Source organism: Engystomops pustulosus, chromosome 9, assembly GCF_040894005.1.
Source record: "Engystomops pustulosus chromosome 9, aEngPut4.maternal, whole genome shotgun sequence".
Lineage (NCBI taxonomy): Eukaryota > Metazoa > Chordata > Amphibia > Anura > Leptodactylidae > Engystomops > Engystomops pustulosus.
The window spans coordinates 91,150,336-91,176,578 of NC_092419.1; the positions used below are offsets into that span (position 1 = coordinate 91,150,336).

Here is a 26,243-nt window from a genome sequence, read left to right on the forward strand (position 1 = left end):
CCAGTTTCTCGTATCGACACATATTCTAACACTTAAAGGCTTAAATACATAAACACATACACAAATTTCCATAGCAACATCTGCTCGGTGGAGGCTGTCTGCTGCCTCGAGTATTCGGGCTCCTGTGGGTCTAAACTACACCTATCACTCACACACACCACCGCTACGACCACTTCATCCCCATTATATCCCTCAATGGCTTTACACACTTTACAAACTGAGGGAAATCCATTCACCAGAGGTTTGAATATGGTTTAGAAATCTACGTGGTATTATTATTGAAATTGCCTCGTAGGCCACCTTTACAGGCATACAGTAAGGTCAAGCCCTTGCATGGTCATATTTCTTACCGAGAACATTCAACGTAGCATGTAATGGCTTTATGACTGGGTATATCGGTAATGGTATAGATGATGGCTTTCCTTCCTGACCCATGTCTACGGCATCACCCCTAGCCAAACCATTACCCTACACTGTACAGACGGTCCCCTACTTAAGGACACCCAACTTACAGACAACTCATAGGTACAGACAGACCCCTCTGCCCACTGTGACCTCTGGTGAAGTCTCTGGATGTTACTATAGTCCCAGACTGTAATGATCAGCTGTAAGGTGTCTGTTATGAAGCTTTATTGATAATCCTTGGTCCCATTACAGCAAAAAAATTTGAAAATGGGGCAAAAAAAGTATAAATAAATAAATACACAGTTTCGACTTAAGAACAAACCTATGGAACCTATCTTGTACGTAACCTGGGGACTGCCTGTACTGACAAGGAAGCATGAGAAAAATTTAAGAAAGTCTTGTCTGCCAGGATTTTGGCAAACAAGGAATTTATAAATCCCCATCCGTGCCAGTTTCATAGCTTTTTCATCCCGCGCCCCACATGGGACAAGACTTGATGAAGAGAGGGGCAGGTAGGAAGCAGACGGAGGCGTGAAAGCCTTGCCCCACTGTGTTTACTATAATCTCTGCTGGAAAGCCGGTCGAGACTATAGATGAAATATCCACGAGGTAAGACCGAGTCTAAACAGGTCCGAATTGGCAGATATCCCTTCTGGATTTACAAAGAAACTGGTTGCCTGCTCCTTTGTCAAAAGACTTCACCACATTTTTTTTGTAACTTGTGTGTAAATGTGTGTGGTGGGGGGGGGGGGCAGATATTTTGTCATTTACCAATATACATCTATTAATAGTTCTGCCGCTTTCTTGATATGTAAAGTGAAGCCTCCTGTCTGTTACCTCATCAGCCAGAGATTCCTGTCCATAACATGGCTGCAGATGGAAGGTCATGCAATCTCTAACTGTCCGTAATAATAATAATTCCTACATATATCTGGCTGCACAGAGCTTCTCATATCAGTCCCTGTCCCCAATGGGACTCACAATCTAATCAACCTACTAGTATGTTTTGGAGTGTGGGAGGAAAGCAGAGGACCCGGAGGAAACACGTCCATGACATCTCTGGCTGATGAGGTAAAAGACAGGAGGCTTCGCTTCACTTACAAAGAAACTAGTGCATAACTATTAATTGATTGTTTCCATCATTGGGGGTCTGGGCCATTGGTGGAAGAAGAGGTTTGTCTTGCTCTATTGTTTCTGGTTGGCTCTGCTGGCTTCCAACTAAGTCGGGCTAAGGCTGAGACTACCAAAAAGATGCTGCAAATTCCTCTCAGTTTAAGTAAGGTCAGTTGTAAGGGCCTAATTTTATCAATCATCTATAATTACAATCATCACGTTTCCTATTTTGAAACAACAGTATTTTTTTAACCAACAATCAACTTCATCAAAGGGATCTAAGAGAGAGAATGCACCCCAACATAGACACATACAGGTTGGTTGTGCAGTAGATAGTAGAGCAAATGAGTACTAAAGGGTCAGATACAGTTTATCCCAAAGGTAGGTGCAGATTTTGACCTTTGCAATACGAAGAATGAAATCCACATGGAGGCAGCAAAAGGATTTGCTGCTGCAACTTACACCAAAAGCTTCAGATGTTTGCAGCTGAAATCCTCTCTGTATCCCCAGAAAAACTCATATTTTGCATTGCAAATCAATTGCAAAATCCACATGTGCACAGAAAGATGGTCATGGCTGAATTGCATCTTAAAGGAAACCTGTCATCAGGAGCCATTTTTCTGGCTGTCCCCATAAAGAATAGTGGGCAAAAAAACTTTTTTTTTTATAATAAGTTAGATGACATAGCAGAGCAGAGTCCCATGGGAGGGGCCAGTGAGAAGGTCCCCCCACCCACCCTTGGAAAACTGCTCCGTCATGCATCCATTTCAAATTTTTAAAAAACACCCATCTCCCTCCTACTTGAAATAGACGCATAATAGAGCGGTTTCCCGAGGGTTGGTAGGGAACCGCTCCTCACTGGCCACTCCCATGGGACACAGGACACTTTTCTAAGAGAGAAAGGTAAACTTTCACCTAACTTTTATTTTTATCAGAAAAAGCCAGTATTAGAATAAAATCACTTTGGCAATGGGCACCCTATTCTCTATGGGGACAAGTGGGAGCCAGAAAAAGGGCTCCAGATGACAGATTCCCTTTAAAGTTCCAAAGTGAAGACTCAACCTGGTGCAAATCATCCCTGTAGGTCAGGGCCGTAATTGATGAAGTGATTTCTATGGTCTCTGATCTGCACTGATTTACAGCTGGAACTGTATTAAAAATTTACAGCATCAATGTGAAGGTTGAAATCTATGTGAAGGTGGTGGTAAATTTCGACCACCAAAGAAAGGCCCAAAATTCCAGTCTAGAACCTTGGCTTCCTATCTGTACAATGTAAGCGGAGCCTGAGCCTTCTATGCTGGCACATGAGAATGGAGTAATTTGCTTATATCTCTGCTGGTATTTCACAGGTTACTACATTAGAATGAAAGACAACCGGCATGCTGTGCAGAACACAAGGCTGGAGAAGAAAACACACTAGAAATCTCTCTCTGGTGTTTGTGTGTTTCTCGGTGAATGTGTTTTTCAATGCTGACTTCTAATTACACAACATACTGGAGTTCATGCTTGATATAACAATTCCACCGATTCATATGGTTATTGTCGTTTACACAAACATTGTTCATTTTTACTTCATTAAATGGTTTTTTGTGAATTTTCCTGTAGAACGTGTTACATTCGTTACTTAGATCACTCTACAGAACAGTATAATCCAGTAAGGTAGTGTATACTGTCGGGGGGGGGGGGGTCCATCTACTATATAAATCAAGACGGTTCCAACAATAAAACTCCTCCCTTATTTCCAGGTCATCCTATACCTTATAACCCTAATTATTTAGCTGGGGAGAGGAGACTGGTTGCTATAATGTCTCCCATGTACTGCACAATCTCATGATTGAAGGGTAAGCATTACAGTTTCACTCGGGGGAAGCAAGAACTTCAAACATCATGTATCAATATGATGGTTCCATTCCTCACAGTGTGGTCATTCCATGGCCATACACTTTTTACAATCCTTTGTCATGTGTGTCAGTGTGAATCCACCCTCAGAAGCTACAGCAGGGGAACATAGGACATTATAAAGAAATTCTAATAATATACATAAAGCACATGAGGTTAGCCGGAAGCCCAGCGATTATTAAGCAAAAGGCGACTCTTCTGCATTTGCCTACTCTTTTATTGAGGTTTCTGCTTATGAATCCCACTCCCCTCTTCATAGACTTCCATGTATGTCTAATATAAATCGGAAACCCCTCTGTGAGCTGCAATAAGTCTTGACAGATTCCAAGAGGGACTTTTGGGTGAATATCAGGGATTGGGTAGAAATGTATTTCTATAATAAGATAATGTATTATCGAATTGTATTATCGAATTTGATTGAAAAGTTGGTAATTTGATCCATGTACAAAAGAAAAAAAAATTATTAGCTGTATTTTTTTTTTTACCATCCCTTTTCCGTTACGCATGATGCCAGCAATGTGCACTGTCCTTCACCTCTTTTATTCCCATACCAAGGATTTCCAGACTGATCTTTTAGCAGTTATTCTACATGTACAGCCACAAGACGAGAGAGACAAATCTGATATGTATTTGTAAGAGGATAGCAATCCTGCCATGGATGTGTAGTGTATAGTAGCCGCTGGAGGAGTAGCCTGATTCAAGGCATCTTTTTGGTTAACCATGTCCATTCCAAATAAAGTCTGTAGAAACATTGAACATAGATATTATTTCTTTGGATGATATTTATAGTACAGACTGTCCCCTACTTAAGGACACCAGACTTACAGACGACCCCTAGTTAAAGACTGACCCCCTTCTGCAATGAAACTTTATTGATAATCCGTGGTCCCATTACAGCAAAAAAATTTAAACTCCGATGGTCACTGGGGCAAAAAATGTTTTTGTCTGGATCTACAATTAGAAAGTAAATAGTTCCGACTTGCATACAAATTCAACTTAATAACAACCCTACGGACCCTATCTTGTATGTAACCCAGGGACTGCCTGTATTCCCACTTTCCAGGCTGGAGTTATTCCAAAACTTCAATAGAATGTTTGATTTACTTGCCAGCTCTGCAACAAAATCTGTGACATGTGAACACACCCAAAATAAAGAGACACTGAGATAAAGATAGCACATAATTGTGATTTATGTAATCCCCGTGTACAATCTATCACTTTTCAACCAAAGGTCATGCAAATCTGGTGTCAAAACCTTTATTCTAATCTTAATCCCTTCAAACATCCCAGTCTCTATTACAGAATCCTGTATTAGCGACTCTGATAATATTGGGACATGTCTGGTGATTGTTGCAGTAATCCGGACAATTCGGATCCCAGCTGTATCTTCCCTTATCAGGACTGTTAAGCCGCACTAGAGATAACAATAATCGGCCATTTATAGTATATTAGATACACGGAGCACACAATTATGGGCTGTGGACATTGCTGGAGGGAATTACATACTGATATATGTTGGTTAAGCACCGGATCGACTAAAATGATGCTAGTGATATCTACCTCTACCCTCTTGTGACATACATTTATCATAGCACTAGGGGAAATGAACCTTTATACATATGGAGGAAAGTATCAATAATCATAAAAACTCTGAATAATAGGTAATACAGACAACCTTATAGCTCGCAGCTATCGGGATTAATCCTCATACTACTGCCCATACTACTATGATTTCATTCCACCACCAACGCAACTGTTCGAGATAAAAAATCTATTCGAAATTATAGAAAAAAGGAAGAGAAAACCAACTTCTTATTCTGTCACAACATTCATTTTATAACGGTACTGCCATGGGGGCGGCAGGCACCCACACCTGTATAATAGCTTTTTAAAATAAGCAGCTAATTTTAGATATTTTTAGAAAGTATTTTAGAGAAATCACATTTCAATAAAAATAATATTTCTATTTCTTCTATTATTTTTATTATTATATAGCATCATCATATTCTGCAGATTATTTGAACTTTTCACATGGCTAAAAAAAATAACCTTTGGATTTTGACACCACAGCTTACAAAAGACAGTCCTTGGTCAATTTTCCTTAAAATCTTACACATGACTGAAAAATAAGAATCCATATTGCATCATTTTAGTTAGTTGAAAGGTTCCTTTTAAATTTTGCTGTCAAGTTGATTTTGGATACTAAACCACCTGGTCCAAATTGCACTGTTTTAAGCCAAGTAAAAAAAATAAGTAAACAAAAAAAGAAAACAGAACTTTTTACTCACTTCATCCATCGTTCCCTTGGGGTCTGCTTTTTCTGGCAAACGAGGCTGGCGTATTACAACCCAGCCTCACTCCACAAGCGCCAGTAGGTACGGCACATGCTCAGTGCAGCCGGGATACAGTTCCGGCTTCAGTTCCTGCATCTCGTGATGAGGCACCAGCATGAGATCTTCTGATGCGAGTCCAATGTGCCTCATTACCAGACTCGCATCGAAGCAAGTATAAAAGTTTGTTTCGAAAAATTTTTTTCCATGTAAAAGTCCTCAAAAAGTTAAATTTCGGACCCTAAACCACAGGTCCATAAGGACCAGTAGTTGGTTTGGGGTCAGATAACGAAGAGACAAGTCCTCTTTCATACTAATACTAGAAGAAAGACTTCATCCAAAGCTGGTACAGGGCTCCATTCAGAGACCCCATTCTTAGGTGCTAACGGCATAATCCGTGGTACAACCAGTGACCTATCAAGTCAAAGCTTCTCAGAAAAAAAGAAGTCCCATTACAGCTGTCCCCAAGCTAAACATTTTTGCTTTTCACTCTTATGATATTAAAGGGCCTTATAATAAGATCATTTTAAAGTGGTTGCAAAAATTAATAAAAACATGGCTACCTTCTAGTAGAAACAGTGCCACACCTGCCCAGGAGGTGTATCTGGTATTTCTTAGCTCCAATACTACATCACATCCACAAGAGGATAATTATGCTTCAATAATGGACAAATTCAAATGAAATAACGCTACTGCCCACAAAAAAAATAACTGGCTGACATGATCACTAAACAATAAGACGACTTGTTTTTTTCAATTTTTTTATCGGAGATGTCTATTCAACCAATAATGGAGCCCATGGTCTGTTTTAGAAACTTTCAAAACAACTGGATGACTTTCACACCAGACGGCAACTCCCCCCACCCCCACGGTGGCAATTTGGGGGTTAAAAGATTCATGAGCGTTCTGCATCCATAACCAGCTGCTGACAGTTCCACACCCCCATATCTCACTCACTGTGTGAGCATTCATACACCACATGCTCCTCAATGCCTGCTTAATTTTCTTAAAAGATTGCAGAAAAGCTTTTAAAAGAATCCTTCCCCCGGCAGCTATTTAACTGCGCTCAGAAGGGAGGAGATGGATAAAAAGGCGTCTCTATAGGAAACAGAATTGGAGCAATTTTTTTTTTTTAAGAACCAAACGAAAAAAATAAAAATAAAAATAACAACATGCATAAAATCTAACATATTCATAAAGAAAATCTGAGACTAGAACAATAGACGATTATCCAAACAGAACTACAACCTGTAAATCCTAAAGGTTATATACAGGACGGCCAATGGCACAGGGACTCATATACAAGCAAATTATTATATTATTATGATTTATATATTTAACTTATATAGAATGTTAAAGATTTGTCTGAAAAAAATTTACATACAAAAATAGATCATAAACTAGAAAATATAAAATGCTAATTACCTATAGATATCACTAGTATTTTAGGTGGCTGAAAGGACTACCCCCAATAGTGACCCCCTGTATAACACCAAACCCCCATAATAAAGAACATTCACATACAGTTTCTAAAAAAAACAAAAAAGGCAAGGTGATAATAAATAATTTTCCTTTACCCTAATTTGTCTTCTTTAAAGTTGATGGCTCGATAATAGCCATCCTAAATCCATGTCAAGTACCCAATTCACTAAAAAATGTATTCCGAATATGGTGTTGCTTCCTATCCCAGCCAATTTCTGCACTGGGGGCCATCCATTGGCTTACATTAATCAGTGGTCTACCTCCTTGTATTCAATCTTCCATCCTATGAAGTAGCCTCCAAAAAGCACCTTCAGGTCCTCTCAAATCGCGTTACCCAAAAGTTTGATCCAACTAAGGGCTATGCTTCCCGTTCACATCAAGTATGAATAATTTTTTGTTGGCCCAAAATCACAAATGGCAAAACGGACTTCACTTCTGTATATCTCCACTGTTAAAATTTTGTCAAAAAGCCGCCAATGAGCATCTCTAGAAACAAACAAGCTGAATGTACTAGGCTGAAATTATTGTCACTTTCTTACCTCAAAGTAAAATGGTCTGGGCAGCAAACTTTAGTCTTAACATGCAGTGAACATGTTACATCCTTACTTCCTTTTCTTCCAAATTATCTCCTTATACAGACAGCGCTTTACTTTCTTACTGGCCAGATCCAGATATGATTAATCTATTGAAGGTGCTGACCAATACCGTCCCCTCATCAGTTATTGTGAGCCAAACCAGGACACACAGAACAGAGGCAAATCTTACGGCTACATGCAAAAGTGCGCAAATAATGGGCTTCTAATTGGGGGAAGTTGGAGCCCGTTGGAGATGGGAAGGTTGAGGGCTCCTCACCACTGCAGTCTCTCTGGCTGGATGGCTGGCGGTGTGATGAGATGTGGTGTGCTCACCATACCATACCTCAAGGACAGCTGTGATCTATCTGCCCACAGTTCGTTCCAGATTTTGGCTCAAAATACCTCAAGTCTCCATACGTCTGTAAAGGTTGCCTGAAAAGCGCAGCCGGCTATCAATTACGCGACACGAAGTGCAGAGCTTGCGACGCATGCGTAGTGCACGTTTCTCCCTCCGGATTTGCACAGGGACGGAGAGGGGATACTAAACGCACTGTGCATTTCGAACGAGAGAAGGTAGGGCAGGAATCGGCTGTAAATAGAACTATAGGAGGAGTTTTGACGATGGAGCACACCAGAGACTTGCTGAACGCTGGACCCTGAAGCCCACCACACTAATAAAAGTTATTTCAGCATGCGGGTGACACACCATCATTATCAGGACATCATTTAATGCAGCCTGTAAGGTATGTTTCGGGGTTTAACATGGGTCCCGCTGGTGACAGGTTCCCTTTAAGTGGAAGGCATGGCTTAATAGAAATATCATAAGATATGATTAAATAAAGCCCTCATATTCCTTATTGTCTAACTTCTTGAAAGTACAGCAGAAATATCCGAAAGTAAATTTAAAAAATAAAACAATAACAACATTTTGTGTCTTTATTAAGTCAAACGTACAGACAAAAATAAACCCAAAATATCTATACACTGCTTTCTCTGCGCAAGGTGGCCGCTGCTTTCTACTCTCGACGACAAAAGAAAGCTCTATATGACTGCACCGAGCTCCGGTTTTAATGCACAGGGGCAGTATTGATATTTGTTCATTCCCTGAAATGTTACATTTCAACATCAACAAAAAGATGGATTAACAAGGTAATTTCTCACCTCCTGCCTGGTTTGCAGAAGGCAGCCTCCTCATATTAGATCTAATGGGAGCCAAGAGTGGGGTCATATAGAAAACATTTTGCTTTAGAACAGACCAAAAATCCATAAAAGAAGTCATTTACTAGTAAAAGTTCTCTCGATGGAACATTATGTGGCATCATTTTCAGCATTAGTGAAATAAAGGATCTAGGAAAGCTGTTTGCTTGAGAGCCGAGAGCCGCTGACAGTCTGAGTGCATCAATACTCGGCCCGCAGAGCTGCTCCTTGTAGTTCAGCCCTCTTAAATAATGAATTCTTAAGAGCCCCTTATTAGGAGATTTCCATTAAACACAAGTGACAAAAAAAGCTTTACGTTCACATATGAGAAGCTCGGACTCACAAGTGCAAGAATAAATGGAGAAGTCTGATACTGTAATCACATAGATCATCCGTCCCTCAGGTGTTACACCGCCATAAGCTGCACTTAGTATTAAAGCCAAGAAGAAATAACACAAACCAGGTTCTCCATAGACATATTGGATCAAAATCTTCTTTATTTTATTTTTTTTACTATCATTAGCCAAATATAGTTGAGATCTATGACAGAATCAGTACACATACATAATACAAAAGACGCTAAAAGATGTAGGAAAATTCCCATCACCGTCACTGACTACAATATAGGCAGATTGAAAGTAAATGCATAGACCAAATAAATTCTCAACGCTCAAAACAGTGGTGGCGAACCTATGGCACGGGAGCCAGAGGTGGCACTCAGAGCCCTCTCTTTGGGCACGCAGGCCTCATTGCCCCAACAAGTTCACCAGACATGACTCACAGTACATGGTGCAACACATCCATGGTTTCTTCGAACTGTAAAAAGGGCGAGAAGGTACACACAGGGGCGGTTTGTCGATGTAGGTCCTTCTTCTGTCGAATTTGTGGTAGAACAGAGAGCAATAAGTTACTGCTTAAGTTGCTGTGCTGGCACTTTGCAATAAATAAATGAGTTTTAGTTTTAATTTGGTTTAGTTCTCGAAAAGGTTTGCCATCACTGGCCAAAGGGATTTGTGTCCACGATTCTCCTTAGAGATAGTAATTTGAGATCAATGAGGGTCTAACTCCGGCCACCCCTTCCAACAAGTTAAAGTTAGGATCAGAGCAGCTGCCACTTCCTTACATAACATCAGATTTGTAGCAACTATACACCTGGGTAGTACAAATTAGAAGCCGCTGCTCTATCTAAACAGCCTCATCGACCTGCCCCATCCAATCACTGGCCTCAGTGTCACTTCTACACCCACAGCCCATTCTCATATCAGCGACATGACTGATATACATTGAAATACCAACAGGGAGCTACCATAAACAGGCTGCCGATACTGGTACAGGAGAGTCAGGCTAGGTCATTTCATACATTTCATTACAATAAGCTAAGCTACCACATGACTTCACTGCAAAGGGGCTACTGAGGCTCTGTCACCAAAAGGCCTGCTGAAACCTGCAGCTAACCCTGCCTAAGGGAAACTGAAAAACAGAAGGTCTTTTGTACAGATTAAGTTCCCTGATGACATTAATGTAGAAAAAGTTATCCTCCATTACGCTTCCGTCATTAATAGTGGAAAAAAGAGGTGGACTTTCGTTTCTGCTATTTAATAATGGAAGAGGGAATGGAAACCGCTGAACACAGATGTGAACTTAGACTAGTATCAGACCTAGGAACTCATCTGTCTACCTACTTGTTTACTGAAGGTTAGCTGCACATGCCCAAGTGCTGAAACAGGCCACAAACAGGGGAAGGTGTGAGTCCCATTTTGCCGGGATGGAGATTGGAGGTGTGAGCCTAGTCAAACAGGACCTGCTGTATACTTTACATTGCAGTGAGACACAACAGCCTGACCATACTATTACCATACATCTTAGAAGATATTAGCCCCCGTGTGGTAGCCGACATAATGTGTGGGGCTAGCCCACGATTGCCACCTACGGTTGTGCGCAGGAGGTCTTACAGAAATGCACAGGAGGACAACAGGGATCTGGGGCATGGAGAGATAAGACTATGTCACATAGAGGCAAATAGGAGTAAAGAAGAAGGAGGTGGCAAACATAACAAGGTATTAAAAGTGAGTTTAAGACAAAAAGTCTAAATTTTAATTTTAGCCAAAATGGCCAAGTCCAAGAACAGCCCCTCAAAAGACAAAAATACTTGCAGGGCTTGCACCAAATATTGCAACGTTTATTCCAGAAATTTGGCGTGCACATCTTCTACTTCTCAGAATAATTACGGCTGCCCCCGTACACTGGATGAACATTAGCTATCTCCGTACTACAGACGGGAGAGCCTGACAGCAACCACGTGTGGAATGTAGAGATCATTCTCCAGCTATTTATCTCCACTCCAAAGTGATAAAACGCTCCAGATTACCAGCATGGTGGGCTAGAGGAGTGCACCTGAGATAGAAGAGGCTGGGAAGCGCAGAGATTTCCATTAATTCCCTCAAAAGTCATCCATGATTGTAACTGGAGACAAATATATAAAGCCCCAAGCAGAAAATCTGTTAGATAACAAGCTATCGGTGGTACGATTCTGACAGCTATGCCCTATCCATATGCTGGAGCCTGAAATCATGATAAAGGATGTATTACTAACACAATACCTCGCTGCATATGCTCAACACAGATCAGTGTTACGGAGAGGAAATCTGATCTTGATAGGTGCCGGGGCTTTTGTACAACTTGTCGTCATATGTTTCCATTTAATCATAGTAAAACTGCTCAGCGATCCAATGCCGCTCTGTTCTCGCACTTCACACGCGCCTTCCGCTTATATTAAATAAAGTAAGACTTCGCTGTGAAGAAAATACATTCGTTACGCATTGTCTTTTTACACATCTGCCCTAAATAGGAGAAACTGCGAGGACCAGCAAACTAGGACAAAATCCGTAAAGTGGTTTTACCAACTGACTGCAGTTATAGGATTAGGGATAAGTACCATAATCTGAGGAACGACTACCTGACTCCTCAATAATGTGAATAGGTGACAACAGTACTGCATTCACTGCTATAGGACTGATACAGCTCTATCTAGATCCTTTGGATACAAGCAAATTTGTGATACTATGTTATGCCTCAATTACATGGGGGCTTCACTTCTCATGATGGAAAGCACTTCTGCAAGTCACACATTTGTCCTCTAGGTCAAGGATACCAACTAAGTGATGATGGAAATAAACTTGTGTGTGCATTTGGCCCCCATACTATGGCATGTGTGATGGAGAGACATTGGCCCCCATACTATGGCATGTGTGATGGACAGACATTGGCCCCCATGCTATGGCATGTGTGATGGAGAGACATTGGCCCCCATACTATGGCATGTGTGATGGAGAGACATTGGCCCCCATACTATGGCATGTGTGATGGACAGACATTGGCCCCCATACTATGGCATGTGTGATGGACAGACATTGGCCCCCATGCTATGGCATGTGTGATGGACAGACATTGGCCCCCATGCTATGGCATGTGTGATGGAGAGACATTGGTCCCCATACTATGGCATGTGTGATGGAGAGACATTGGCCCCCATGCTATGGCATGTGTGATGGACAGACATTGGCCCCCATGCTATGGCATGTGTGATGGACAGACATTGGCCCTCATGCTATGGCATGTGTGATGGACAGACATTGGCCCCCATACTATGGCATGTGTGATGGACAGACATTGGCCCTCATGCTATGGCATGTGTGATGGACAGACATTGGCCCCCATACTATGGCATGTGTGTTGGACAGACATTGGCCCCCATACTATGGCATGTGTGATGGACAGACATTGGCCCTCATGCTATGGCATGTGTGATGGACAGACATTGGCCCCCATACTATGGCATGTGTGATGGACAGACATTGGCCCTCATGCTATGGCATGTGTGATGGACAGACATGGGCCCCCATACTATGGCATGTGTGTTGGACAGACATTGGCCCCCATGCTATGGCATGTGTGATGGACAGACATTGGCCCTCATGCTATGGCATGTGTGATGGACAGACATTGGCCCCCATACTATGGCATGTGTGATGGACAGACATTGGCCCCCATACTATGGCATGTGTGATGGACAAACATTGGCCCACATACTATGGGATGTGTGATGCATAGACTTCCTCCAGTTCTCGCACCTGGAGTTTGGGATCATTTTTTTCCTTAATATTTTTAGCTCATTGACCCACAACTATATTGGGAATGTGGGAAGCTTAAAGAGAACCCGTCATGCAAAATAACCCCCCTAAACTAAATATATTTTCATAAACTGCCATTAGAGAGCATTGCCTCTATCCCTTCATTGTCCCTCTTCATGCCTGTAAACCTAAGCAATGAGGCCCTAAAGCTGTATGCAAATGACCTGTGAAATGTCCAATGAAGCATTAGCATATTCAAGCTGTCCACTCTATTCATGAGTGGGAGGCACAGCCACACCCCCAGTGCATGACTGACAGCCTGTATAATGGTGTGAGGCTGTATAATGATGTGCTGCCGGCCACGCCCCCTGCAGCCTGTGTGTGTATGTGTGTGTATAGGAGAGATACAGCAGCTCCAGGCAGCCATGTTACAGCAGAACATGTCAGATTCATGTGTAGCTGATGTCTGTGTCTCTCACCTGTATATTAGGAGGTTGCAGCATGTCAGCAGATGCAGCACACACACTAGCCATGCTTTACTATACATTACACACAGACATGAGCAGGGGGAGGAGAGGGGAGGGGTAACAGGGGTGACATCACTGCCTCTGACCATGTGACCAGCCTCATTTACATAATAAAGAATAGTGGATTTTATAATGAATAATGTATGAAATAACTAGATAAAGGCTGGGATGGGATCCTTGTGAGCTGCTCCAACAGGTAGAGGTGACAGGACTAGTGGCAGAGACCTGATGACAGGTGTCCTTTAACAAAAAGTGTGCCAAGCATGAGTGCCCACTCTCCAGGCATGGGGTCAGCAAGCTTGTGCAACACACTTTCCATTCAACTTGGCTGTTGGAAGAGAGTTAACCGGCCACTCTTCCCAAGGCAGGTGCAGGTCCAAGAGGAGATCCCCAAATTTATTATACTGGGGACACCCGATTCTGGGTATTTTTGAGCTACCGATTCAGAAAATACCTTCCATTTCTCTTGAATTTTTGGTTTATTAGATTTTGGGCGTTTCCATCCATAATTAAGTACAATGAAAGAACGGTACAGTGGACGAGGGGTGAGACATATAGAGGCTATTTATAAGGGGTTCTGCGCTACACCCTGAAATTATCCCAAATGCGGGCTTATTGGTTTCACTTATTGGTAAGTGAAGCATAAACATGTAACCCATTGTGTATAGCATGTTATAGGTTAGGAGGGGCTGAGAGATTTAATACAAATTCCTGCTTACTCTGTGAGGTCCTTCGGTACTGACAGCCATTGCTGCATCCATAGTTACACTCACTAAATAATCAAAGGCTCCTATGTCTAGAATGAGCAGGAATTTAAAGAATCGGATAAAAAAATCATACCGAAACCTATAGAAAAAAAAAAGACTGGGAAAAGGGAAATTCTACCAATTAAGAAAAAAAATCTCCCAATGTAATTATTGATTAGGAAGTCTTCCAGATAAAGGTTGTAACGAATGACTTTTGCTAGGCAGCTGTCAAAACATGTTCTCACCATTGCCTTGACATCGCTGGTGTTACTCGCATACGAGAAGTAATACATATCTGGCAGCACATCTGCTGCAAATATTAATTCAGATTTTTTTCTTAAAAATGCTGTTCTTAAATATTTTTGTTTCCTTTAACAAGTATGATCCAAGGAAATGAGCGTGTTATTAGAGTGTAATAACGCTGCCATCACACGAGGCGACACAGCTGCTGGATTCTTATCACGGAAACAGGGTGACGGGGTTTGTATCGGAAAACCGCCACTCGAAAAACTGAGATATGGGGGGGGGGGATTTCTAGCGGCAAACCTGATGGAAATGTAGAGGGTCACTCTGCTATCTCCCTTGATATGGGACACGCTGGCACAGGGGTTTCTTTCCTCATATGTGAGTAAGATTTGGTTCGGGTCTCATCCACAATTCTGTGCACCGGAGAATATTTGTCATGCGCACCTTTAGGGTGCAGTCACATGTTCAGATGCAGTTTTTGAATCCAAAAACAGGTGTGGATCATATTTTCACTACACTCCTAATTTGGGCATCAAAACTGCTACTGAAAAACTGAACATGTGGACGCACCCCTAAAGGTTTTTCCACTGTTACAATATCAAAAAATGTTTTAATCAATGTTTCAGTGGATTATCATACACCCTAGCACTCACCAGTCCTGTGGTGGGTCACTCTTCACTTACTCAGCCTTTGACACCAAGTCCATCAGTTACATGGCCAGGGTTCAATTCAGTCCTATTTAACGGGACAGCGCTCATACAATTTGCCTTCATCAATATGCTCTTTACAGGCATGTAAAGGGGGTTTGTTTACTTTCAAAGATTGATACTTTCAAAAAATTTATATTGTTTTTATAATGAAAAGCTATACAATTTTACAATATACTCTCTGTATCAATTCCACACGGTTTTCTATGTATACTTCCTGTAGATATAAATCTGTCCATGGTCATGTGATGTCATGTCACACAGAAGCACAAGCCCAGAAACACAGAAAGTAATCAGAGGCGTGGGGATAATAATGGCTGATGCACCTGTGTGACATCACATGACCAGGGACAGATTTCTATCCACTGGAAGTAAACATAGAAGCTTTCTATAGAAAGACAGCAAGCAGAGATCTAGAAAACAGTGCAGAATTGATACAGAAAGTATATTGGAAAATTGAATAACTTTTCATTACACAAACCATATCAATTATTTGCTGAATTATTTCCTTTAAAGAATTGCTTCCGAGCACATTCTAGGCTCAGTATTAAATGAATAAATGGTATGGGTACCATAACGACAGTGTATCTGTGCATTCCTTTAGGCTATTACTTATAAAGATGCTTTCCAGGAATTGGAATCTCCCAAGGAGGCAGGAGACCAAAGTTTTGTGGGGTGGTACAAGAAGAACTTTGTCCAATGAGTAGATTCCTCATACAGTGGAAAACACTGGAACTGAAGTCTCCTGTAAGAACGGGAGTGACTACGTCTGAATTGGTTGGTAGAGATGCGCGGAGCAGTTTCCGAACTTTCCATTCGGGTTCATGTGTGTCCTGCAAGACTCATTGCTGGGTTAGCGGACGAACAGCAATTTGACACAAATGTGCCAAATTGATGCCCCCTGATCAGCTAGCCATGACTATGATTGGCCACCCGAATGAAAATTTTGGGTCTGCTCATCTCAGTGGTCAAGCATTGGTCAATGAAGGTCCTGTGACCGCCTTAACTTTCGTCTGATGCAGGTCCAAAATAAATAAATGTAAATACTGGAGTGATGTGGGGACATGGAGCAGAACCGGGACAAGTATGTGTGCTTATTATTCCTGACCCTGGCCATTGATCAGAATGTGAAACTAAAAACTAAACAAAAAAAACTTAAAAATGAAACAAAAAAAAATGACAAAACAACATCAAATATATATAATAAAATCATAATCTAAATTAAAAAATATTGTTAGCTAGATAACCTTTAAAGAGTTAAGGTGAAAAGTTGCTCCGTGCATGAAAACAGACAATATTCCTCCACGAGAGACGTCTGCACATCACGCAGGGGAAGCCGAGGAGTTAAATCAATGCAGCGAGTCGGGAAACATCTTTACTGCAGGATCTCGAACAACTTTTCAAAGCGGTTTCCCATCACACTCCTCATAACTCAAACCTCCTCTCAGGTCTGTCGTTGGCGAGCAGATGGAAAATATTAAAGGTAAAAAGGGCCGACTGGATCGGTCAGCCTTCCGTCTCTGCCAAAAAGGCCTCACGCTAACTACAAGCAGATTTGCAGGCGGCCTGAGTGCTCTGTTACAATGTGAGATCTGGCACATCCTTTGCCCTGACTACCAGCAGGAGGGCAGGGGGCCAGCTGAGCGCGGCTACTGTGCCAAACAGACTGTGCGAGGCCTTCCTGCCTGACTGCCTCTACAGAAAGACGCTAAGTCCATGGCCTCTTTTGTAAACAACTTCTTGTACTTTCGGCTGCTACTGTGCCAAACCATCCTGATGGCTCAATGTCAAAAGGTGGCACAACTTAATCCTCCTACAAGAGGGGAATAAACTGGAGGGTGTTTGGAGATTTCACCCTAAGGAGGAAATAACAGCTGGAGTTCAGGATGCCTTCACTTCCACGTCTTATGTAAAGCCGCGCTCACAGCTCAACCAAACGAGTCATAATGCTGCACTCAAATAAGGTATTACTAGGGGGGAGAATAGTCCAAAATAGCTGCCATTAGACTCTATAATCATATAGGACCTTAAAAAAAAACATAACCTAAAATAGCAAAAATTAATTAGGTCTCTCATCTGACAGCCCTTCATCAGGCAGAAAACAGGGATCATGACATAGGGGCAGTTCCCAAATACAGCACCAGAATCTACCCAACCTCTACACAAGAGCCCGGTGCTATTCAGGGGAATGGGTTGTAGATAAAACTAATAATAACCTTTATTTATATAGCGCCATCATTTTCCATAGCGCTTTACAGATCATAGAGGACATATACAAATATAATATTACATTACAAAGTGAGAGTGCAAACAGTCATATGGAACAATAGGAGTGAGGGCCCTGCTCATAAGAGCTTACAGTCTATGAGGATGAGGGGGTGACACACGAGCTTACAGTCTATGAGGATGAGGGGGTGACACAAGAGCTTACAGTCTATGAGGATGAGGGGGTGACACAAGAGCTTACAGTCTATGAGGATGAAGGGGGTGACACAAGAGCTTACAGTCTATGAGAATGAGGGGGTGACACAAGAGCTTACAGTCTATGAGGATGAGGGGGTGACACAAGAGCTTACAGTCTATGAGGATGAGGGGGTGACACAAGAGCTTACAGTCTATGAGGATGAGGGGGTGACACACGAGCTTACAGTCTATGAGGATGAGGGGTGACACAAGAGCTTACAGTCTATGAGGATGAGGGGGTGACACACGAGCTTACAGTCTATGAGGATGAGGGTGTGACACAAGAGCTTACAGTCTATGAGGATGAGGAGGTGACACAAGAGCTTACAGTCTATGAGGATGAGGGGATGTCACAAGAGCTTACAGTCTATGAGGATGAGGGGATGACATAAGAGCTTACAGTCTATGAGGATGAGGGGGTGACACAAGATCTTACAGTCTGAGGATGAGGGGGTGACACAAGAGCTTACAATCTATGAGGATGAGGAGGTGACACAAGAGCTTACAATCTATGAGGATGAGGAGGTGACACAAGAGCTTACAATCTATGAGGATGAGGGGATGACACAAGAGCTTACAATCTATGAGGATGAGGGGATGACACAAGAGCTTACAGTCTATGAGGATGAGGGGGTAACACAAGAGCTTACAGTCTATGAGGATGAGGGGTGACACAAGAGCTTACAGTCTATGAGGATGAGGGGATGACACAAGAGCTTACAGTCTATGAGGATGAGGGGGTAACACAAGAGCTTACAGTCTATGAGGATGAGGGAGTGACACAAGAGATTACAGTCTATGAGGATGAGGGGGTAACACCAGAGCTTACAGTCTATGAGGATGAGGGGTGACACAAGAGCTTACAGTCTATGAGGATGAGGGGGTAACACAAGAGCTTACAGTCTATGAGGATTTATTATTCTGATAAATAACATGGAATTTTGAACCTCAATACCCAAGCATCCAAATACCCCATAAAAGTATGTGCTAACTAAATGTAGATCCTTGGGTAAGATACATGTTATACATATTTTATTCATTCAAACTGCTCCTTGCCCCTCTCCCTGATTTAATATCCAACCAGGAGCCTGCTACTGCTCTTACTCAGAGAAAAGGGGAGGGGCTATGCTGCAGTTTATTAAACAGATCTCACAACCCAGTGCACAAGAGCGCTCCAAACACAGACCTGGTATATAAAAAACACTTTCACAGTCCTGCTGCTACTGACAATGCACACAAAAGTATGCTAACACAGATCAAAGGCCAATACCTAACATGGTCTGCAGCTTTGTATGGTCAGAATGGTTGACAGATCCTTAAAATAAAATAAAAAATCATCAACAACCTGAATGCTAGTTAAGACTATCCTAAAAGATCACAAAAACCCTAAATATTTATAACAAGGATGATAGATTTCTTGAACTAAATGCAGGAGCCCAAAATTGGACTTGCATAAATCATTTAGGGAAAATTATGACATTTGGATGACCAGAAATTTTTTGTTATCGGATGGAGTTTTGGGCAGCAAAACAACAATGTGGACATTTTGATGAATTTCCTATTTAAACATTCCTCACATGGCATAAATATTATGATACTGTAATAATATGGAACATTTTCATATTCCGGGGCTTCTATGTGTGCTTGTTATTTTTAATATATTTATGTATTTGCCTTTATATTTAAGGGGGTGATTTTATTGTTTAATCAATTATGTATATATAACTTTTTAGAGCTTGAACTTGTGATTATTAGATAACTTATACTGCATGCTTCAATAAAACTGTATTGTAGTAAATCCATAATTCCTGAGGAAGCGTCCATGCAGTAGGAGGCGAAACGCGTTGTCTGATACTTTATTAATATTGATTTTATATATTTAAATAAAAACTATTCTATTGGATCGGAGAAGCGCTGTGAATATAGTCATTTCATCCACTACTCCTTGTGCCTTCTATCCGGTGTTTCCCAACCGGCAAGGACTAGGCTGCACCCGATGTGTGATTTTACAGTGTTGTGCCTGGTTGCACAACGCGCTAAGGTGATCGCGATTTAACATAATCTTTTACAATATTTGTTTTAGAATTTATTACACCAGGGAGTGCTTTTTTACCCCTCTCTCTAAAAAGATGCTTATGAGGGGGGCATTACCAGAGCCCCACAGTGCTGCAGATTCACAGGTTGTTACAATGAGCAGAACAACCCCTGTTCTCTCCCTCAGCCTGTGTAAACTAGCAGCAGCAGCAGGAAGTGCAGAGGGAGGGGAAACATGCTCTGCTCACTGTAACAGCCTTTGAAGCTATAGCACTTAAGGGCTTTGAAAACACTCACCTGAGACCTTCTGGCTCATTAGCTTAATTGTAAAATTGATGTTTGAAGGAAGGAGGCCATGGATAACAAATATAAGAAGATTAGAACAGTCACGGTGCCTGGATCTATAAGTAGGTGTCCCTGGTTTATCATGATGGTAGATTTCCTATAAAGTAAGTGGCATATGGATGTCACCAAGGGGTAGACATAATATAACATAGAGGATGCCCCACTGACTATAGATGAGGGTCCTCTAGCAGCACTGCACAGGTCACAGAACATTAATGAATGATACAGTTTCTTGTGTTCCATGAAGCTTCTATGACGCTGACAGTAGCTGAGCTGCGGAGTCTATGAACATGTACATCTACATGAAAAAAAAAGAAATATGTAAAACCCAAATACAAGAGGGGGTCATCACAAGACGTTAACAGTCATATAAATATACAAAAAAAAAAGTTGCATAAAACTGTTTGTCTGGAAGTGCTCTTCATTCTGTCTCTGCAGTGACACCTGAAGCACATGAGGAGGACACTGGGTAACACAAGAGCTGTACAAGTGACTGGTGTGCTCCTTCTCCAGTGTGCACACAAACACTGGTGCGCAGGACCCTCAAGCTGCTCCTCTTCAATGCCTCAATGCTCTGCCAGTTGGCAACCTCAAGCCAGGAAGCTGTCAGTGTCAATTGAGCTGAGGCCGTGTGGTTCATGCTGGTGTACGGGCGTCCTATGTTTCCAAAGCATGGGAAAAAAAAAAAGCGCCTCTGCTCCCCTTCCATGTGAGCTGGCGACTTCCCCTGACTGCAGCTTCAAGGAGCTGTGAATTGGTCTTAACAAAAGCGTTCTGTGGCTGAGTCCTGGCTGGGACCCTTGTCAACAGATTCCAGGGTCGCAGGTCACACTAACTAACATCTATTCCCAGCAGAGCCTGCTCCCAGCACAGCCTGGAAGTAGTACAAATTTGGAATTTTTCTTTAATCCCCCGAGATATTCCTGATCCTTCCACATGTTTCTGCTCAATTAGAAACAATTCTCACTTTGCACCACGTGAGAGGCCCCCTCCGCCATTATGTTCATTCAAAGGAGAGTGACCTGGGAGCCCGGAGGATAGACGCAGGCTCTTTCCTATATATTACAATCTAACTAACAAGCATATCCGTCTCATATATATACACAAGTGTGTGTGTGTATATGACCTTTGTGCATATAGGTCATATTATATGTGGGTATAGAAGATGGTATTATAAGGAGGGGGGGTAGTGTCACTTCATAATCTACAAAGCAACAAAAATGTCTCCACGGTACCACCTAATGTCTGACCTTTCATCAGGCCTTGTACCAAAGATATAAGTTATGTATATATAGGTCATATTATATGGGGGTCTTACAGATGGTATAGTAAGGAGGGGGGGTATTGTGATATCAATCAACAAAAATGTCTTCACGGTGCCACCTAGTGGTGGGAAGTGCACTATAAGTCAATGACAGAACCTCTTACAGGCCTCGTCACATAGCTAAAGATAAAAACCAAACCAAAATACGGGACTTATCCACAAGTTGAGTGGTTTCACATTTTATATACACATGCAAGTTAAAATTTCATCAGGACAAAAAGGAGAAAGGTCTCTGTAGTGCCCCCTATTGGAGTTAAGTATCTAATTAGTAAATGTCTGACCCTTTATTAGGCCTTGCAGCAAAGATATAAGTTATATATATATACAGGCGGTCCCCTATTTAAGGAGACAAGACTAACAGACAACTCATAGTTACAGACAGACCACTGTGACCTCTGGTGAAGCTCTCTGGATGTTACTATAGTCCCAGACTGCAATGATCAGCTGTAAGGGGTCTGTAATGAAGCTTTATTGATAATCCTTGGTCCCATTACAGCAAAAAATGTTTAAACTCCAATTGTCACTGGGGCCAAATTTTTTTTTTGTCTGGATCTACAATTATAAAATATACAGTTTCGACTTACATACAAATTCAACTTAAGAACAAACCTCCGGACCCCATCTTGTACATAACTGCCTGTATCGGTCATATTATTTGATTGTATTGCAGATGGTATAGTAAGGAAGGGGGTGTTGTGATATCAATCTACAAATCAACAAAATTGTCTCCACGGTGCCACCTCATGGTGGGAAGTGCACTATATAGTTCAACAAGACTGTTTTTACTTTGAAATGTAGTATTTTATTTGTATATGTTCCCTATGATTTGTAAGGCGCTACGGAATATGATGGTGCTATATAAATAAAGATGATTATTATTATTAGTCAAACCGCATTAACACGACTGCATGGGGGCCGTACATACGTCCCCCACAGACAACAATGGGCGCACAGAGCCCAACCAGCTCCAACCCGGAGGGCATACATTCGTGTAAATTCAACCTCAATGTCAGACCCTTTAACAGGCCTTGGGACATAGCTAAAAATAAAAAGACAAAGTATCCACAAGACGAGTGGTTTCATATTTCATTTCATTTACACATGCAAATTAACTTTTCATCTCGACAAACTAGGAAGGTCTCTGTAGCGCCCCCTTTTGGAGTAAACTACCTTATAAATCAATATTGGACCCTTTATTAGGCCTTGCACCAAAATGATAAGTTATGCAAAAATATTTCTCCCCATAGAAATCCTACCCAGTGGTTTTTGGGTTTATCCGTATCAGTGCAAAATATAATGTATGCAAGTCTGCAGGAAAAACCTATAGCTGTACCTTCCCCACAGAGCAGTAAATGACAAATGTAGGCCTGTAAATAGGTGGATATTGCATTTAATACAGAGATTGAGCTCTCCTACACCTACAGCTCATTAATTACCTAATTCTCTTCTTAAAATAAATTAGCGGTGAGATTGTGCAGAAGATTTTTCTTGGGGAATTTGGCGCCCCCTATATGTAAGAATTAGAGAGTGAAATGTTCTGAGCGCAGTTTACCCATCTGACCCACACGTTTAGCTGACACCACACAGGACAAGGGAGTTCGAGGTCCTGTAAACCCTAATGACAACTCACAAACTGCAGCAGCCTCACCACTTTCTTGAAAAACAGGCGCTTGTGTAAGTAAAATATACAAATGCCGCAAGGAGATAAGTTCTGACAGGGGCCCAGATAAGCGCCCCTCTCCCAGCCCAGACAGTTCTGTTTAATTCATCGACGTATCGCAAAATGTACAAGCGCTGCCGATATGGCCGAAAGCCCGGATTAAAAAAAAAAAAAAAAGTGCACAAAGGTTAAAGGGACAATATGAAGTGAAAAATGACAGGATGTGAGCGAGCAAAATGTGAAGATGAACAGGAACGGCAGCAGTTATCAGCTGACATGACACGACCGCAATAACACAGGGAGAGGGGGCGCTATATACACAGAGGAGGGGCGCAAATGTGTCTTATATATACTTATAGTGTCAGGATCAGCCTAAAAAAAAAAAACGGGGGGGGGGGTGCATTTTGCATCGGTTTTGCAATCTGTTACATGTTGTGAATTTTATGAAGAGGAAGCAGGAAATCAAAACATCATCCCATTCCAGAAAGGATAGTACAGGTCAAGCTGGACAACAACAATATCTACAAAGTAAACTTGTACCGCACAAAAAAAGCGTATAGAACACATTTCCTGAGTTATGCAACAATCCCCACCCCCATTTACATGCATACAACCCATTTAAAGAGATATCTACCACCAGGATCAGGGATTGTGAACCAAGCGCAGTTACATGCACTTGGTTTACAATCCCTCATCCTGGTGTCCTTAAGCTCAATAATGAAGTAATTTCCAACTGTGTTGGATAGGGCCCATGTCTTCTCACCTATATTGGGTGCTGCTGGGTTACCAGCCAACTATAGACCTACCACAGGACAATGGTCCTGATAGGCCTTCACCACCACACCACTAATACAAACTGCTTTTGAGGTCCCAGGCACCATCAAATATATCACAGTTTTACACCAGAATGAACCGGCATAGTGAAAGGCTCAATAATTGGAGGCTCAATAGTAAATAGGTGTATGTCTCCAAGCTTTTCCTTCCTGGCTAACGAAGAAGGCAGCAGCTCCCTGAGAGAAGTCAACTTTGATCTTCTCTAAAGGTGAATGTTGTCTTTTAGGGCACATGATAAAAAACAAAAATGACCGTCATCATCCAAGATGGACAAGAGATTTCGGGCAAATCTAATCCTCTTGGTACACGGCCACTACACAAGCTACAACGTTACGATCCATATATTACCCTTGCCAAATAGTCTTATTTCTCTTGATGGTTTAGGCCTCACTCTCAAACCCATGCCACTTCCTTTTTAGCTTTGTGCATCAGTTTTACAGTGAGAAATACAACTTTACATATTAACCTTGGTAAGTCAACCCTAACAGAGTCTCCCATATTAACCTGCCCTGCTAAACTTTACCCTTCAGCCCATCAGAGCCGTGGGTCACATGACCTACCGGCAGCCACCTTCCGGACTTCGTGTTACATCCCATTTACTGCAGACCTCTAGCTGGTCGGGGGGGTCGCACACTCATTTTCCTATGCACACCCCCTCCATAAATATTGTGAACCCCATATCACTGCTTGAAGGGGGGAGCCTAATCAAAGGCCAAGTACATTCCTACCCAACCCCTTTAACAGGTTGCGCATATTGTGACATTTTTAATACCATGTAAACCGAAGTGATAAAACAGATTTCGGAGGGGGAAAAAACCTTGTGCAAAACATATCAAACATGCTTTAGGTGATTCTTATCTAATGCTCCAGCTACACCGGCATCATAACATCCAAAAAAACATCCAGGGGTGACAAGTCCTTCAGGGGGAGATCTGCACTTGAGAAGAATTTCACTTGCTAATGAAAAAAAACACATTGTGAAACTATAAAAATTTTTTTTAATAGTATGACCAGAACTTATCGACTAAAGAACCCAAAACGTTAGGGGCTGGGTTGTCAGATTTGGAACTGAAGACGAGTGAAGAAAAATATATGTTTTTGCAAAAAATTAAGAAAACATCTAATTTTTTTTTTTTTTTGTAGAAAAAATTTATTTTCTAATTTTAATGATCACACTTTATCCTGAAGGCTGAGACCAAAGCTATTCACATGCCCGACTTACTAACCAGGGACAGAAAAATCACGTTAAAGTCCACATTTTATCAGCATCTCTACTACATGTCCCTTTACGTTACTTTATTTTTATGTTACATACATCTGATGCTAATATCACACGACCAAAATCCCCGAGGAATCTGACACCCACCCACCCAGACTCCAAAACTCATCCGGATGATAAATGAGCTGCAACCCTGTAGACATGACATGTGCTGCACACGCAGACACAGCTGGCCTTACCTTAAGATACAAAAGCAGCTTTTAGCGCCTGAAGATAACCGGCAGAAGCCAAACCTATGCTTGCTGTCAATGTCGGTCAGCACAAATGTAAAGTTTTGCCCGACTTGGCTGGCCGAGAGGCTGCGGAGGAGAACGAGACATGAAAGATATTAATAAGTCTCAACGCCCCCCCAGTACATAGACACATACTTGTATAATAGAATTACAGAAATAATGAAGGGGTTAACAACAGTTTATTAATCCTATAAAAATTGTAAAAAAACTTAATCAGTTTTATTAACACTGAAACTGATTAAATCCTTAAATTCCTTCCTCGATTTACAGCTACAATCCATCCGGATGTAATTAGCAGTGACAGAGTCTTAGACGGCAAAGCCTCCGACAACTCCAAGTGTCCCTGGTCTGTGGTATATAGCGGATGTCACATGTACACGAATATATACATATGCTGCAACATAAAGTCTAAAAAAAGGGGTTATATTATGAGGACTTTTTTTTTTTTTTAATTACCTTTTTTTTTTTAATAAACATTAAATTTGGAGCATGTCCGAATATATTCATTTTTTTTCCTTTTACACATTTAAGTTGCGGCCTCTGTGTGTGAGCCCTAGGAGGTGCAGAGGTAACTGAGGCATGCGGGCTCTGGTTTTTATAGGGGCAAAACAAATGGGGCAGAATTTACTGCAACCCCCCTTCCACTTTGGGAATACCCAGCTGATATCTGCTCACAAGACTGCAATGGTGACACCAATAAAAATATCGGTATTT

General features: G+C 41.7%; 1 protein-coding gene across 4 annotated transcripts in view; it reads right to left on the reverse strand.

The window, feature by feature from the left end:
• The window catches only part of DENND1A (DENN domain containing 1A), a 458,345-nt gene that overhangs the window by 292,959 nt on the left and 139,143 nt on the right, over positions 1–26,243 (reverse strand). For all 4 annotated transcript variants that reach the window (XM_072125842.1, XM_072125843.1, XM_072125844.1 and 1 more), the window contains exon 5: positions 25,476–25,595. In XM_072125842.1, coding sequence (XP_071981943.1) covers positions 25,476–25,595 — 120 coding nt within the window. The remainder of the gene's footprint in view (positions 1–25,475; positions 25,596–26,243) is intronic.